A 14179-nucleotide genomic window follows, 5' to 3' on the forward strand; every position below is an offset into this window, starting at 1 on the left:
CCAGGCGGCAGCGCCTGTGTCACCGGCCATGAGAAGGCCCTTCTCGCTGTGCCGAGATGCCGCCGAGGCGCAGCAGAGAGCGTGGCGAGATCGCCCATGAGCACAAACCGCCACAGCGACAATGACGGCCGAGAGGCGCACACACACACGGTGGGACAAGCCCGGCTCAAACGTCGATTCGCTGTCACTCCGACTTTTTTTTTTTTCTGGCTCTCTCGCCTTTGGATCGCTGCTCGCCGTCATCCACCACCTCCATCACCCCCATCACATCCATCGCCGCCGACGATCCGCCGTCGCTGCCTCCAGTCTCTGCCGCGAGACCAAGGACAGCTTCGCACTCTCCATCTGTTCAGCAAGATCCTCTGTCGCTCGGCGGATTGGTGAGTGTTGGTGCGGTTCCCGCGGGACAATCGTTCACTGTCGTCTGCGCTCTGAGCATACCGGTGGCTGCTCTGTCGCCGCAACCATAATCGGGCTCGTCTCGATTCGCTCAGCTCTCTCGCATTTCAGCTGTACTGAACCAGTTTGTTGCTGCCGCTCCCTCGTCCGCTGCAGCTGCCACCCCCCAGATCGGCTGTTGCTCCTCTCCCACTTGCCTTCTCGTGCCTCTTCTGCCTGCGGCTCTGCGCCTACCACCTTTCCCGCAACGGTTGCATCGCCAAGATGATCCCTGCATTCAAGCGATCCAAATCTGCGGCAGTCTATCTGCTTGCCCCACACACGTCACACGCCCGCCTGCGCTCGGGCCTGTTCCCGCCACTGCATGTCGTCTTTCAGAGCCACCGATATTCTGTCAAGCCCTCACCCACATCGCTCGCCGACCACACCCCCATGGACCACCACTCGTACGCGCACTCTGACTTTAACCAAGAGCTGTTTCCGAAACTCACAACCGCGGCGCGGAAGAACCAGAGCCCGATGGAGCAGTCGCTCGAGTCGTCGCTTTCCTACACCGACATCTTCCAGCGGAGCAAGTGGGATAACATCGACATCAAGCCCGAGGTGCGCTCCAAGCACTTTTACGACTTTGAGGAGCAGATGGCTCTCATGGATGTCTTGATCAAATCCGGCTCCTATGTCGAGGCCGAGACCATCTTCCACCGCTGCTGGAAGACCAACTGGTCCGACATGAAAAAATGCGCCAGCACCCACATGTTCAATTCGTTCCTGGAGGCCTACATCTGGGACTCGCCCGAGGGCAACCTGGGGCAGGTGCAGGACTGGTACCAGCGCTTCAAGGCGTACGGCGTGTCACCCAATGCCCACACCTTTGCTCTGCTGATTTACCATCATCTGATCAAGCACGCCAACGCCGAGTCGGCCAAGGCCGTTATCATCGATGCCGAAGCCCAAAACTACACCCTCGACGACATTGTCCGGACCGATGTGTTTCTCGACCCCGAGCACCGCACCACGGTCGAGAAGATTGCCGTCGACATGGGCAAGTCCATCCAGGGCTCGCGCCCGGACGATCTTTTGCTGACGGCGCTGGACGAGCTCATCGCCAAGACCACAGCAGCGCGCTCCGTCAAGAGTGTCGACAGTATTCTGGACGACGCTCTCGACAGCCTTGCCTTGGCCAGCCCGGCACAGCCCGAGAATCCCACCAAGCGTGAGAAGCCCGATGAACACGAGCGGCCCGTTCTGCCCGAGCTGATTTCGACCCAGTCGATCGGCGTTCAGCTGCTGCGCAAGACCCTCTCCAACATCGAGACGGCTCGCAAGGAAAAGCGGGACCTGTATCAAATCCAAGAGCAAATCGAGGAGTTTTCGTTCCAGGCCGCCTCTGAGGCGCGCACCCTTGCGCAGGAGCGACTGCCGGCCCCCATCCGCTTTCTCAACGCCCTGCCCTCCAAGATGATCTCGGAATGGTTCAAAACCCTGACAGAAGCCATCCGCGACGAGCTGGACATGCTCAAGCCCACAAAGAGCTTTGACCACCGGGCATTCATGAAGCATTTGACGCCCGAGCAACTGGCTCGCATCACCATTACCGAGTTCATCAAGCCCAGCCACGTCATTCGCTCGCCAGAGAAGAGTCGCGAGGACGAGCACATCTACGAGTCGGCGTGGGATCACCGCGTGACCGAGATCATGTCTGAGATCGGCAAGAATGTCAACCGCGAAGCCAAGCTCAAGTTCAAGAAGCTCAGCAGCAAGCAGAAGCAAAATGTAGGTCTCCTGGTCTTGGAGTCGCTCTCAGAGTCGCTCTCAGAGTCACTCTTGGAGACGCTCTTGCTGGGAGAGCGAGAAGGACTGAGGGGCTCGCACACAGTTGAGCCTCGTACTTTTTGGCATGTGCTTCTTGGCCATGTTCCCGTACACTTTTGGCATTCCGGATCGATCGCTTGTCCTGAAAGTGCACGGTTACTTGCGGTCCATTCAGACCACTGATGTGTCGCCCACTGTTCACCTCCCTCATCTAGATCTACAAGAAGCGAGCGGAAATTTCACAGAAGGTCCACGAGCTCCATCAGAGCGGTGCTCTTCTCGATGTAGAAGGCCGCAAAACTCTCTCCGAGACCAACGTTGTCGAGCGGAGTGTCGGCAACGACTGGGAGATCCACTGGCCCACCACCTCGCTCGTCAAGATCGGCGGCACGCTCGTCACGCTGTTCCTGAAGACAGCCAAGATCCAGACCTCCAAGGTCGATCCCAACAACCCCCGGAAGATGGTGTATGTGTTTGCGACCCGCCGATCGTGATTGCGCAAATGCCTATTGGCTGTCGACTGAATCGTGCACGGCCGCGCTCTTGCCATCATGTGCGGATCCGTACTGACGTGTTCTGTGAATGTGCGTTTGCTGTCCCTTCTGTTGCTCGCGCGATACCGTCGGCGCTCCCAAAATCTGCAGCAAAATCCTCGAGCCTGCGTTTGTCCACAAATCGATTGTAGTCTTCATCGACAACAACCCCGTTAGCATTGGCAAAATCTCCCCGCACGAGGAGCTTAAGGAGATTCTGTCGCGCGAGGCGCCTGTCTTCCAGCCGCGCTTGATGCCGATGCTGGTTCCGCCCCGTCCATGGCTGACGTGGAAGTCTGGCGGCTATCTCCACCAGTCCAACACCGCCGTGCGCATTTCGCACTTCCCGACGATGCAAGAATACCTCCGCAAGGCCGATGATAACAAGTACATTGACGAGATCATGCGCTGTCTCGACATTCTGGGAGCGATACCCTGGCGCATCAACAACGACGTCCTCAAGGTCGTCATTGACGTCTGGAACTCGGGCGAGTCCATCGGCAACATCCCGCCCCTTGCCAAGCCGCTCGAGCCCGCCGCTCCAAAGGACATGGATATCAATCCCGACGTCAAGAAAAAGTATCAGGCCGAGCACCACAAGTGGAAGAACGTGGTAGCATCGCTGCATTCCCAGCGGTGCGACACCAACTACAAAATCGAGATTGCCAAAGCTGTAAGTGGACCATTTGGCACCGATGGCACCGCAACAGGCTCGCTTGCGTCGGCGCATCGTCCGCGAGTCTTATCCAGTAGCCATCCCCTCAACGCCGCATGCAGCTAATCACTGACTCGATTTGGTGACCAACTTCTGCAGTACGCTGGCATGAGCATCTACTTCCCTCACAACCTCGATTTCCGCGGCCGCGCGTATCCGATCCCTCCGCTGCTGAACCACATGGGGAACGATCTGTGTCGTGGTCTGCTGATGTTTGACGAGGCCAAGCCCCTCGGCGAGGAGGGCTTGAAGTGGCTCAAGATCCAGATAGCAACGCTGGCCGGTGCCGACAAGTGCGTATCTCCGCGTCTTGTTCCTGTTTGGTCGCGCAAGGACTCGGTCGCGATGGCGGCGCCGGTCTCAATGCGGCTGCATCCGGTGTCTCGTTCTGCCAATGATCTGACCACGCACACGGTCGCTCTTTGTTTGCAGGATCTCCTTTGAAGACCGCATCAAATTTACCGAGTCGAATCTCGAGAACATCTTTGACTCGTTTGACAACCCTCTGACGGTACGGGTCGGATATGGGTGTATTTTCCGGGTTTGCAGTGCTTTGGTATCGCAAGTGTAGGCTCGGCAGACACTACTCGTACTCATTCCTGCCTGTTTTGTGCCGAACCAGGGCAAGCGCTGGTGGATCGGCGAAGATCCGTTTCAGCTGCTCGCTGCCTGTTGCGAGCTGACCCGCGCATTGCGCTCGCCTGAACCCACAAAGTACATGAGCCGACTGCCCATCCACCAAGATGGATCCTGCAACGGCCTGCAGCACTACGCTGCCCTCGGCGGCGACGAGATGGGTGCCAAGCAGGTCAATTTGCTGCCGAGCGAAAAGCCGCAGGATGTTTATAGCGGTGTTGCCGACATTGTCAGCCGACTCGTTGCTGAGGATGCCGCCAAAGAAATACCCGAGGCTGTGTTCATGAACGGCAAAGTCAATCGCAAGCTCGTCAAGCAGACGGTCATGACCAACACCTACGGCGTCACCTTCCTAGGCGCGCGCCTGCAGGTTCAGAGCCGTATGAAGGAGGCCGGCTACGACAAGATCCTAGACTCGGCCCAATTCAAGGCCGTGTCGCTGTACATCACCCGCCAGATCTTTGCCAGTTTGGGCGTCATGTTCGAAGGCGCGCGGCTCCTCCAGCACTGGCTCAACAACGCTGCCCTGGTGATCTGCAAGAGCGTGCATCCTGACTCTGTGCTGCCGATGGAGCAGAAGATTGCCGAGGACATCTGGAAGCACTGGAAGGAGTTTGAGCTGCCCAATCCGCAGGAAGATCATGGCACTGTTCTGAGCGAGCCCGAAGCGACCGAGGATAGCCTGCTGGACTGTGCCCTTGACGAGGCGGCCACGGCTTCGTCTTCGCAGAAGCATGTCGCCAGCGCCGCTCCGAGCGATGGCAGCGAGCTGATCGCCCCGACCCCTAGCCGCAAAAAGTCGAGCAAGAAGGAAGTCTTGCGGAACTCTCCTGTTATCTGGACCTCGCCGCTCGGCCTGCCGATCGTTCAGCCCTATCGCAACTACCGCGAGAAAACGGTGAGTCTGGGAATCAAGTGGAGCCAGCATGCACATGAACTTTTGCGGATACACATCCAACGCCGATTCGATTCGGCTGTTGATGACTGAGTACTGTCTGTACTGACACTGTCGCTGTCGCCATTGCAGATCCGCACCGAGCTCCAAACAGTCACCATCAAGGACTTTTCGAGCGACGCCGAAATCAACTCGCGCAAGCAGTCCAACGCCTTCCCGCCCAACTTTATTCACTCTCTCGACGCCTCGCACATGATGCTCAGCGCCATCGGCTGCCAGACCAGCGGCATTACGTTTGCAGCCGTGCACGACTCGTACTGGACACATGCCTCTACCGTCCCCGAGCTCGCGCGGATCCTGCGCAAGTCGTTTGTGCATCTGCATTCGCAAGACATCATGGGCCGCCTCCGGGAGGAGCTGACGGAACGCTACAAGGCAAACTGGGTGCCCTACAAGCTCTCGATCAGCACTCTGGAGCAACGCAATCTGCTCAACCAGATCATCGCCACCCACAGCGGCAAGCCACTGCGGTCTCGCAAGGCCGGTGCTGTCTACATGACCTGGCGACGGGTCAGCTTCCCGCCGCTGCCCAAGAAGGGTAACTTTGATCTCGGCCTCGTCACGAAGAGTCCCTACTTTTTCCACTAGAATGCCCCCTTTCGAGCTGCTTCTCCTTTGTTTGCTTCCTTGCGTCCAGGGGAGTTGGTCCGATCTCCTCACCTTTGTTGCGTTACTGATGATGGCTGTGTCGGTGATACTTTGATGATGGTGCTGGGCGTTACCGTGCGTCGCTGCGTGTGGCTTGCTGGTAATGCGGCTCTTCGGCTCAAGCGGCGACTTGGAAATTTTTTGGTTCTGATTTCGCATCCATACAGTTGTTCCAGAAATAAAACGGGACAGTGTGTCCCTGCGTGTCCCTCACAACGATCTGTTGCCCCGATGGGCAGGTCGTGCGATTGTTTCCAGTTCTGGTTGGCGATCCGGTGCCCTGGTTAGTTTCAGGAGTATGATCTTGAGCACACCCAGTTGATCCTCGATTGCAATGATAGATTGGCATACCGAGACCATGTTCAATGAGGGTATGAATGACTAGACATGCCTGCTCAAAGCCAGTGGTCTGCGAGCCAGGCTGGTGGCTTGCTGCCTGCTTTCTCAAGTACCATGTGGCGAGGGATAGTCTGGATCGTATTGAGTCTTTCGAGTATCTATGGTTGCAGAACGAGTATCGATTGTGAATATCAAATTGTCGTTGTCGAGTATATGGGATGTATTGGATGTATTGAGTATCAAATACAACACCACTCGGCCATTGTCGCTTTATCGGAATCACTCTGCAAGTCCACTCTTTGGTATCGTGTTGTTTGGGATGGGTGAGGGCGGTGCGATATGCTTGGCTACTCTGCTTGTATGTTCAGTGATGCGATTTTGTTGTTCGGGAGTGGGACTAGGTGATCAGGGCCACTTGCCGAGGGACTTGAGGCTGTCGATGGAAACTTGGAGACCCTGGTCGGTGGCCTTGCGGAGCCAAAAGACGGCGGTGTCGATGTCTCGAGGGACACCCAGCCATATTGGAAGCAATCCCCGAGATAATCTTGTCCGTAACGATTGCCCTGCTGGGCCGACTTGCGGAACCACTCGATTGCCTTGGTGCGGTCCTCGGTGACTCCATTTCCATCATAGTAGCAATACCCAATCCTCCACTGCCCATACGAGTTGTCTTGTTCGGCAGACTTGCTGAACCACTCGAATGCCTTTTCTTTGTCCTGCAATACTCCATCACCGTCATCGTAGCACATTCCGATCCAGAACTGGCTGTCGCTGTGACCGTCCTTGGCGAGTTGCTCAAAGATGATTGCCGCTCTCTTTCCGTTCACTGCGGTTCCGAATCCATGGACCAGACACACAGCCATGAGATGTCTGCATAGCCAGTCCCGGTTCGATCCCAGCTTGCATAACTCGAAGAATTTGCGGGCTGCGGGCGAGTTGGCGTTGGCAACCCAGTACGAGGATGCAAGACATTCGTCCTCTCCAAGTGGGAACTCATTCGATCTGTTCTCTCGGATGATCTTGACACCCATTGGCTCGTCGCGCACGGTGCCCCGGCCAAGGTAGTGCATCCATCCAACCATGTGCATGGCAATCGGTTTGATGACCGGATCGGTGGACTTGGAGCTCACTTCCTGCAAGTGGTTGAAGGCATCGACATCGCTCTGTTCGACACCATGGCCGATGAGCGAGAACCATCCACGGAGGAACACAATATGGAGACGGCCGTCTTCGCTTCCCTGATCTGCAGCCTTGGAATACCACTCGATGGCAGCGTTAAAGTCTTGATCGACACCTTCGCCATTCTCGTAGCATCCACCGAGGACGACTTGGGCCTGAGGAATCCCACGATCTGCAAGACTACGATACAGCTCGACGGCCTTGGTGTGGTCTTTGCCGACGCCGACTTCGTTGCGATAGCACTCGGCCAGGTGGAACTGTGCCATCATGTGGTCAGCTTGGGCAGCCTTCTCCAGATATTGGATGATTCGTTGCTCGATGGCCTCCTGCTTGGGCTTGTTCTCAGACTGCTGGCTGTCGAGATCGACTTGGAGGATCCTTGCCAGGAAATATGATGCAGCAATACTGCCCTGTTCGGCTTGAGCGGTGAGCCAGGATCGGTCGGCTATGCCTTCGTATTCGCAATGCAGCGAGAGGGCGATCTGGTCGCTGGGTGTGAGGCCGATCTGCAACTGTCCGTCTGAATGGCACAGTCCTGCATTCTGGCACCAATTGTGAAAGCGAGGCAGCTTGGAGCTCAGGAGAGCTTGGGCGTGCCTGCACACCCGGAGGAGGGTCTTGATGGTGTTTAGGTCGAGTGCGAGTTGGAAACCGTCGTTGTAGCAGATGATTGTGAAGATGTCTGGGTTGAGGCTGAATGGTGTTTGGATTGGATCGATTATTGGCAGGCTCGTTCCCGCCCCAGAAATATCGCTGGACTTCACAAATAACTCGGCTTGGTTTTGCTGAGCGGCAGATGATGTCGTGGTTGAAGCAGGCTCGATCATGCTGGCCATGTTGGCGGAGACAGGATCGGAAGCAAGCGGATGATGGCGATGGACAGGAGACAGACGAGTTGTGGATAAGCAGGCCAAACACTGGCAAGCCATACCCTGGCCATCGAGCACACACACACACAAGACTGGCTCGATCCGTCCGGTTTGCTGGCTGGATTCGTTGTTGTACATATACTGCCACATACACTGCCACATTCATCGAACACGGAATCGATCATGGAATCGAAATCGGTATCAAAAGGCCGCCGACAAGGGCCTCACAATCGCCAATGAGAAACTCGCCAAATTGGATAGCAGATGCACCATCCAGTGATTCCTCAACTCACCCTTCTTGTGTTGAATCTCTTCCTCCCACTGCACCCCCTCGATCCGCCGTTCGAATATCGAAAAAGGACACCCTATTTTGAGTCAGGATTGTTGATTTCGGTTCCTGAATACACACGCCTGTTTATCGTTACCATGGTCAAAACACATCGCTCTCGTGTTCCGCATCGCTGCACTGCCATTCTACTCGCTAACCTACAGCGTCTACGCATTGTTGCCACTCTCTTCAGTGCGCCCAAGAGTACCATGGCCGTTGAATCCACTCGGAGGTGATCTGTTTCATTGCAAACCGCTCAGACCAAGGCCATATAATACACTGACATATGGAATGGGAAGATGCCCCGTTTGTTTCTGAATATAATGTGTATTCATGATATAAGAACCAATTCACGAGCCTCGGTGGATTCTCGAGGCCTGGTGACACAGCGCCAAGATCAAAACCAAATCTTCGCGGCCGCGATCTCCTTCGCTCACATCAACATCAACACTCCACCGACCGCCGACCGCCGACCGCCGACTCGACGCTCGTGGATATCAATAGATCTCTCTCGATCTGCACCGGCATCGCCTTTTGTGCCGCCAGCCAACATCCATCGGTCCGCCTCCCAGCCGCCGATCTTGGACTCGTCGCTCGATTTCGATCCGCCAGCTGCACCTCATGATCGGTCGTTGCTGTTTTGCTGGGCAAATGCCTGGACGGAGCCTGGCATTTCTCCTGAAATCACACTCCCGAACGCTCTCGACATCGAGCGCGCCGACCGTGTGGATCATATCGGCCGGAGACGTCGCCGGAGACAAGCAAGCGATGGCCCTGGCCACGATCGGCCAGCTCGGAAAGCCCATCAAGAAGAATATTGTGCCTTCCAAACGTAGGCACTGCTGTGGGCTTCATCCTCCGCTTACCGCTGCGTATTTGGAGAGCCTGCATCACTCGCCCTTCTCGAGGCCGCCCCTCCTTCCGGAGAGCCCTTGAGTCCACAGACGGCCCGATGATCTTGATTTGGGTTTTGCCATTTGGTCATTTGGTCATCTGGTCATCTGGCCATCTGGTCTCACATTGCGTCTCTCTGAATATCGCTTGGGCCGGCAGGCATCAGCTGGCTCTACCCAGTATTTCAAAAGATCATCATGGACCGACGCACCAACAAACTCGAAAAGTCCGAGCAGTTTGACAAGTGTAAGCCACGCCGCCATGTGCATGTCTGCGATTGTCTGAGGGATTTGACTTGCTCCTGTGCGCTTGCAGCGACGATGGGCTCTCGTCCTCAATCGTCGCATATTCGCTCTCACTTCCGTCGCCGGATCGTCTGGATTTGACATCCTTCGTCTCCGTCCTGCAGTGAGGCAGCTCCAACCCCTGCCGTGGTATCTCGAGTCACCCTCGAACGATGTTCTCTCGGAGCCGCTCCCGGACTATGTGATCTCGTCGTGCCCGTCAACGACCCTGGCTGCTCTGCAAGTCAAGGCGGCTTCCCGCGGAGCAACCAAAGCCAGTACGCAGCAGTGATCTCGCAGCATCAAACTTTGGTGGAACGCAAAGGACGGGATGTTGTCGGTGTGTCAGGATGGATTCGGGACTGATGCTGATCGCACATTTGGCCTCGCTCCACCACCACGACCGTATCTCGTTGTGCCTTCATTTTCCCAGTTCATCTCCAGCAGCCGTTTGTCAACATGGAGGTCTATGATGCCCTGGTGATCCAGAAGCACCTGTGGCCGCTGCTTGGTGCGAACCATGGCTGTGTCGACACCGCCCGCTTGCTTCTGAAACTGCGCCGTTTGCGATTCCTGGCTGACTGTTGAGCCATGTTCACTTCGCAGCACTGTCGTCGAATCTGTCGAGATCGGGCTCTGTTATTGGCACCAAGGTACGAGGTGGCTTTTGCTTGAGCAGAGGAGAAAGAGAAAAAAACAGGCAACTGCCAGCCCATCTAAAACCAACGAGAGGATTGGTCAGTGCTGATTGTGTTTTGGGCTTGCATCCGGTGCCAACACTCACTCATTCATTCTCCAACAGCTCTGTTTGAACGGAATCACATCCGAGGCCCTGGAGCAAGCCGCACGGAATGAGTCTGTCTTGCCGGCCGCTTTCTACTTGCCAGACAAGGAGTCGCCCATCTTTGCTGTTCTGATCTCAGCAATGCACAACATGTGAGGAGCGAGCAACCTACTCGCACCCGGTTGTATTCGTGCTGTTATCGATGCCACAGAATGATCTGGCTCGCCACTTGCCGTCAATCCAAGTTCCATGGCATTGAACGATATGCAACCAGTAGCCCCCGATCGCTTTGGGTCTGGCGGACTGTGACCTTATTAGCGAGCAAGCAATTGACCTTCCTCTCGGTTCCCTTGGCAGCAACTTTACTTGGTTTTCGGACGAGACTCGGCGACTCGTCCAGCAACTCGATGTATGTTGCATAGAATGGCTTTTTTGATGGACATCGAGCCGTAACGCCCGCGAGAGAACTGTTGGGCTTGTGTCGGCTGTGGACTGACATTTCCACTGCCGCTGTTTGTGGATATCCGGGCTCGTCAGCGACTCTACAGGGTCCACAATGCTCGTATCGCAATGACATTTACTCGCAAGACACCCGAGACCGTGAGGGGAGCCATCCGCCAGTGGGCAGAGAGGTAATCGCATCTGCATCCACACGCCCTGGTCTATCATGGCCCTTTCTGCTGTTGTTGCTGCTGCTGCAGACTCGGTCGCGCTTGGATTTGTGCTGCTTTTGCTGACGCATCTCTGGTCGGTTTGGATCTCCAGCGTCCAGGACAGCGAGAGAGTGTACCTCTGGGACGGCACCGGCGAGAATCCGTACGAAACGATGCTGGCCCGAGCGACTCATATCGCGGTCACTGCTGATTCGGTGAGTCTTGCCCTCGAGTTTGTTGTCCCGGAGATTGCTCGATCAAGCTACTGATTCTCTTGCGGGGGGGGGATGCGATGTTATTGCACCGGTGCTGTGACTGCGGCTGGTGTAGATGATGATGACCTCGGAAGCCCTCATGTGCAGGTGAGCAACAAAGCGCCTCCCTCAGTCTTGCTGCTTCCGAGGGGCAGCGAGGACTGATTGAAGAGGAGCGGGCGGGCGATCAAACGGAGCATGTATCGCTTCAGTCGGGCGCTCTGTCTCTCGCTTTGGCTGGGCCCTGCCATATTTGTGCTTATCACTCCTTTGCCCTGGCTCAGGAAACCCGTGTACATCATCGGCACCAACAAGTGCAAGTCGGACCTGCAAAAGTTCCACAAGTCCCTGGTCGTCGCCGGCCATGCTCGGCCATTTCTGCCAAGTCGTCTGCCCCCGGACGTTGACCTCGACTTTGGCGTCGTGATGGAGGAGAACAGCGAAGGCGAGGATCCATTCAGTGACATTGGCGATCACAAGTCGTGGCAGTGGTGGAGGGAGAATGAGACGGCAGATGCCGGCCGGGCGATTCGCGAGATGCTGTCGTCCAAGTAGAGCAAATACGCCCATGAAATCACTCCGAATCATCTTCGTAGTTGCTGGGCGATATTGCCCACAAAATGACGGAGGGAGGGGGAGGATTGAAACACTCTCATTTCCACACTCGCCCCTCTCTCGATATTGGTCGATTCTCAAGACACTTGTGTGTGCTATTCGATTATCGGGGTTTACATATTGCATTATGATGCGAGGGAGAGTTTGGGAAGGGAAGGGAGAAGCCAAAGGCTGGCTGTGGGATGATCGAGCGAGGTGTGGAAGGAGGGAGATCAGGGGTGAGAGGGCTGAAGGGAAGTGTCCAAGGGAAGAGAGGGAGAAAAAAAAAAGTGTATGAAAGGCAGGCGACAAAGAAAGCAGCAACCAGCTGACCAGACTATAATTTACAAAGTGCAAGTAATGAGAGAAGCGAGCAGAGGGAGCTCATGGGAGGCTTTGGGAAGAAGGTGGAGCGACACCACTCGTGGGCAGGAGAGTCTTGCTCCTGAGCAGAGCGGGGTCGGAGGGAGGATGGAAGAAAACAGGACTGGAGAGCGTCTCACAAGGGCGATGCAGACAAACTCGGCTGGACCAGACCGGGCTTAGATGATGTAGTCGTAGTCAAAGTCATCACCCATGTTGTTGTTGTTATGGTTGTTGTTGTTGTTGTTGTTGCTGTAGTACGAGTTACCCGAGCCCCAAGTCTGGGTGGGGGTGGGCTGGCCGTACTCAGGCTGTTTCCAGGTCTTGGTGCTGGGCCAGGATCCCTTGGTGGTCCAGCCGTTGGTCTGCTTCGGGCGGCACTTGCGAACCATGGTCTTGGCAGGCTCGGTCATAGTGACGGTGACGGTGCTGGTGACAGTCGCGCAGGCAGCGGTGGCAGTGGCAACGACCTGGGAAGTGGCAGTCTGGAAGGCAGGACACGAGCACGAGTTAGTTGTCGAAGAGACCGAGGGAGCAGTCAGTCAATTGCCAGGGCCACGGCTGGGCAAAAGACAGGGACGCTTAGCTTACCATCTCGGCGGTGCAGGGAGTGGAAGCGCCGTTCTGGGCAACAGCGCTGTTGCTGGCCTTGACACAGGCAAAGTTGGTGTAGATGCCCCAGGCAAACTTGCCGTCCTGCTGCTTCTGCATCACGATGGCGTTGAAGCAGATATCGCCTGTGGAGGCGTCGGGGGCAGTAAAGTCGAACATCTGCTCGGCATTGTACAGCTTTCCGGTGGTGTGGGTGAGGGCGGCGTTGGGCTCGACCGAGGTGGGGCAGTTGGCCATGTTGGACTGGAAGCCGGAGGGGATGTTGAAGGAGCCGACACGCTTAGTGGGGTCAGCAGTGCCCTGGGCGTAGAGCAGGAAGCCCTTGAAGGACTCGGAGCCGCTCATCTTGACTTGGATCTTATCGCCCGAGCTGTACTGGCTCTTATCGACGGCAAAGCTGTAGACGTTGGCGGCCTTGAGATCGCGGGCATTGGCACCCATGGGCGAGGCAGAGATCTTGGCGCCAGCGCCGTTGACATCGCAGAGAGGCTGTATGGGGGCGGTGGTTTGGTCAGGGAGACGGAGACGGGTTAGTGGATGTGGAAGGGAGTCTTGGCTGTACAAGCGTGCCAGGTACTAAGCTGTGAGTTGCACCGGGTCCGCGAGCTGTTTGGAGATGATGCCGAGATCCTTACAGCGGCATCAGGCCGGGCCATGACGGCAGTGAGTCCCGAGACGAGGAGGGCGACCGAGGGAATGAGAGTGAACTTCATGGCGACAAAGCGGATTCGGGGGTTCTGGAGGGAGGAGAGGTGGGCAGGGCGATCGAGAGCAGGGAGGCAGGCGGCCGGCAGACGACTGAGGCGGGTGGTGATGGCGAGACCGACAGCGCCGCGGGCGGGCAGCGCTTATATGTCGACCATCAGGACGACCAAGGCGACCGAGGCGACCAGGGCGACCAAGAGACACGGGCCTTGTGAGGGCGAGACGCGGCAGGACAGCCGGCCATGGCTGGAGCATGGCGCCGCCAAACGCCCAGGCGGGGGCGCCTTGGGACGCGCTGCGGGCGAGCGACGCGCCGTGCCGAGGGCACGGGCCAAGCGGCGCCGCCGAGCGCCAAACGGGGCGGGGGGAGGGAGACGCCGGTGCGGCCGTGGGGGCGCCGGGCGATGTCGGCGGACAGGGCGAGTGCTGTGGGTGTATCAAATGGCGTTGGATTGCGATTTGTATTGAGATTTGTGTGGGAATTGTATTGGAGTTGTATTGGAGTTGTATTGGAGTTGTATTGGGTGCGAATCTACTGTTTGTTCGATCGAGCGTGTCGGGTGGTGAAGGTGTGCGGTCTATTGCGGTTCACTGCGGCTCACTGCGGTCTATTGCGGTCTATT

General features: G+C 56.7%; 4 protein-coding genes across 4 annotated transcripts; 2 read left to right on the plus strand and 2 right to left on the minus strand.

The window, feature by feature from the left end:
* Positions 1-918: 918 nt before the first annotated feature.
* BJ171DRAFT_421917 (uncharacterized protein) lies at positions 919-5638 on the plus strand (the record flags this gene model as incomplete). Its single annotated transcript, XM_053107514.1, has 7 exons — positions 919-2176; positions 2443-2677; positions 2856-3417; positions 3559-3752; positions 3892-3970; positions 4082-4993; positions 5123-5638. The coding sequence occupies 7 exons, from the start codon at positions 919-921 to the stop codon at positions 5636-5638; spliced, it is 3756 nt and encodes a 1251-aa protein (XP_052968413.1).
* A 746-nt stretch (positions 5639-6384) lies between these two features.
* On the minus strand, positions 6385-7747 carry BJ171DRAFT_457362 (uncharacterized protein; the record flags this gene model as incomplete). The annotated part of the gene is made up of 2 exons (XM_053108347.1): positions 7247-7747; positions 6385-6907 (listed from the first exon to the last, which is right to left on the minus strand). Exons 1-2 carry the CDS (start codon positions 7483-7485, stop codon positions 6385-6387), a joined length of 762 nt encoding a protein of 253 aa, XP_052968414.1. The 5' UTR covers positions 7486-7747.
* Positions 7748-8851: 1104 nt separating this feature from the next.
* Positions 8852-11970, plus strand: BJ171DRAFT_497283 (mitochondrial fission ELM1-domain-containing protein). The gene is made up of 11 exons (XM_053110278.1): positions 8852-9245; positions 9467-9553; positions 9717-9869; positions 10025-10102; positions 10198-10244; positions 10394-10527; positions 10733-10784; positions 10913-11007; positions 11141-11243; positions 11359-11390; positions 11567-11970. The coding sequence occupies exons 1-11, from the start codon at positions 9035-9037 to the stop codon at positions 11835-11837; spliced, it is 1263 nt and encodes a 420-aa protein (XP_052968415.1). The 5' UTR covers positions 8852-9034; the 3' UTR covers positions 11838-11970.
* BJ171DRAFT_566689 (reeler domain-containing protein) lies at positions 11971-13737 on the minus strand. The gene is made up of 3 exons (XM_053113426.1): positions 13487-13737; positions 12831-13340; positions 11971-12724 (listed from the first exon to the last, which is right to left on the minus strand). Exons 1-3 carry the CDS (start codon positions 13562-13564, stop codon positions 12419-12421), a joined length of 894 nt encoding a protein of 297 aa, XP_052968416.1. The 5' UTR covers positions 13565-13737; the 3' UTR covers positions 11971-12418.
* Between the last annotated feature and the right edge of the window lie 442 nt (positions 13738-14179).

Source organism: Polychytrium aggregatum, assembly GCF_025602895.1.
Source record: "Polychytrium aggregatum strain JEL109 chromosome Unknown BJ171scaffold_11, whole genome shotgun sequence".
Lineage (NCBI taxonomy): Eukaryota > Fungi > Chytridiomycota > Chytridiomycetes > Polychytriales > Polychytrium > Polychytrium aggregatum.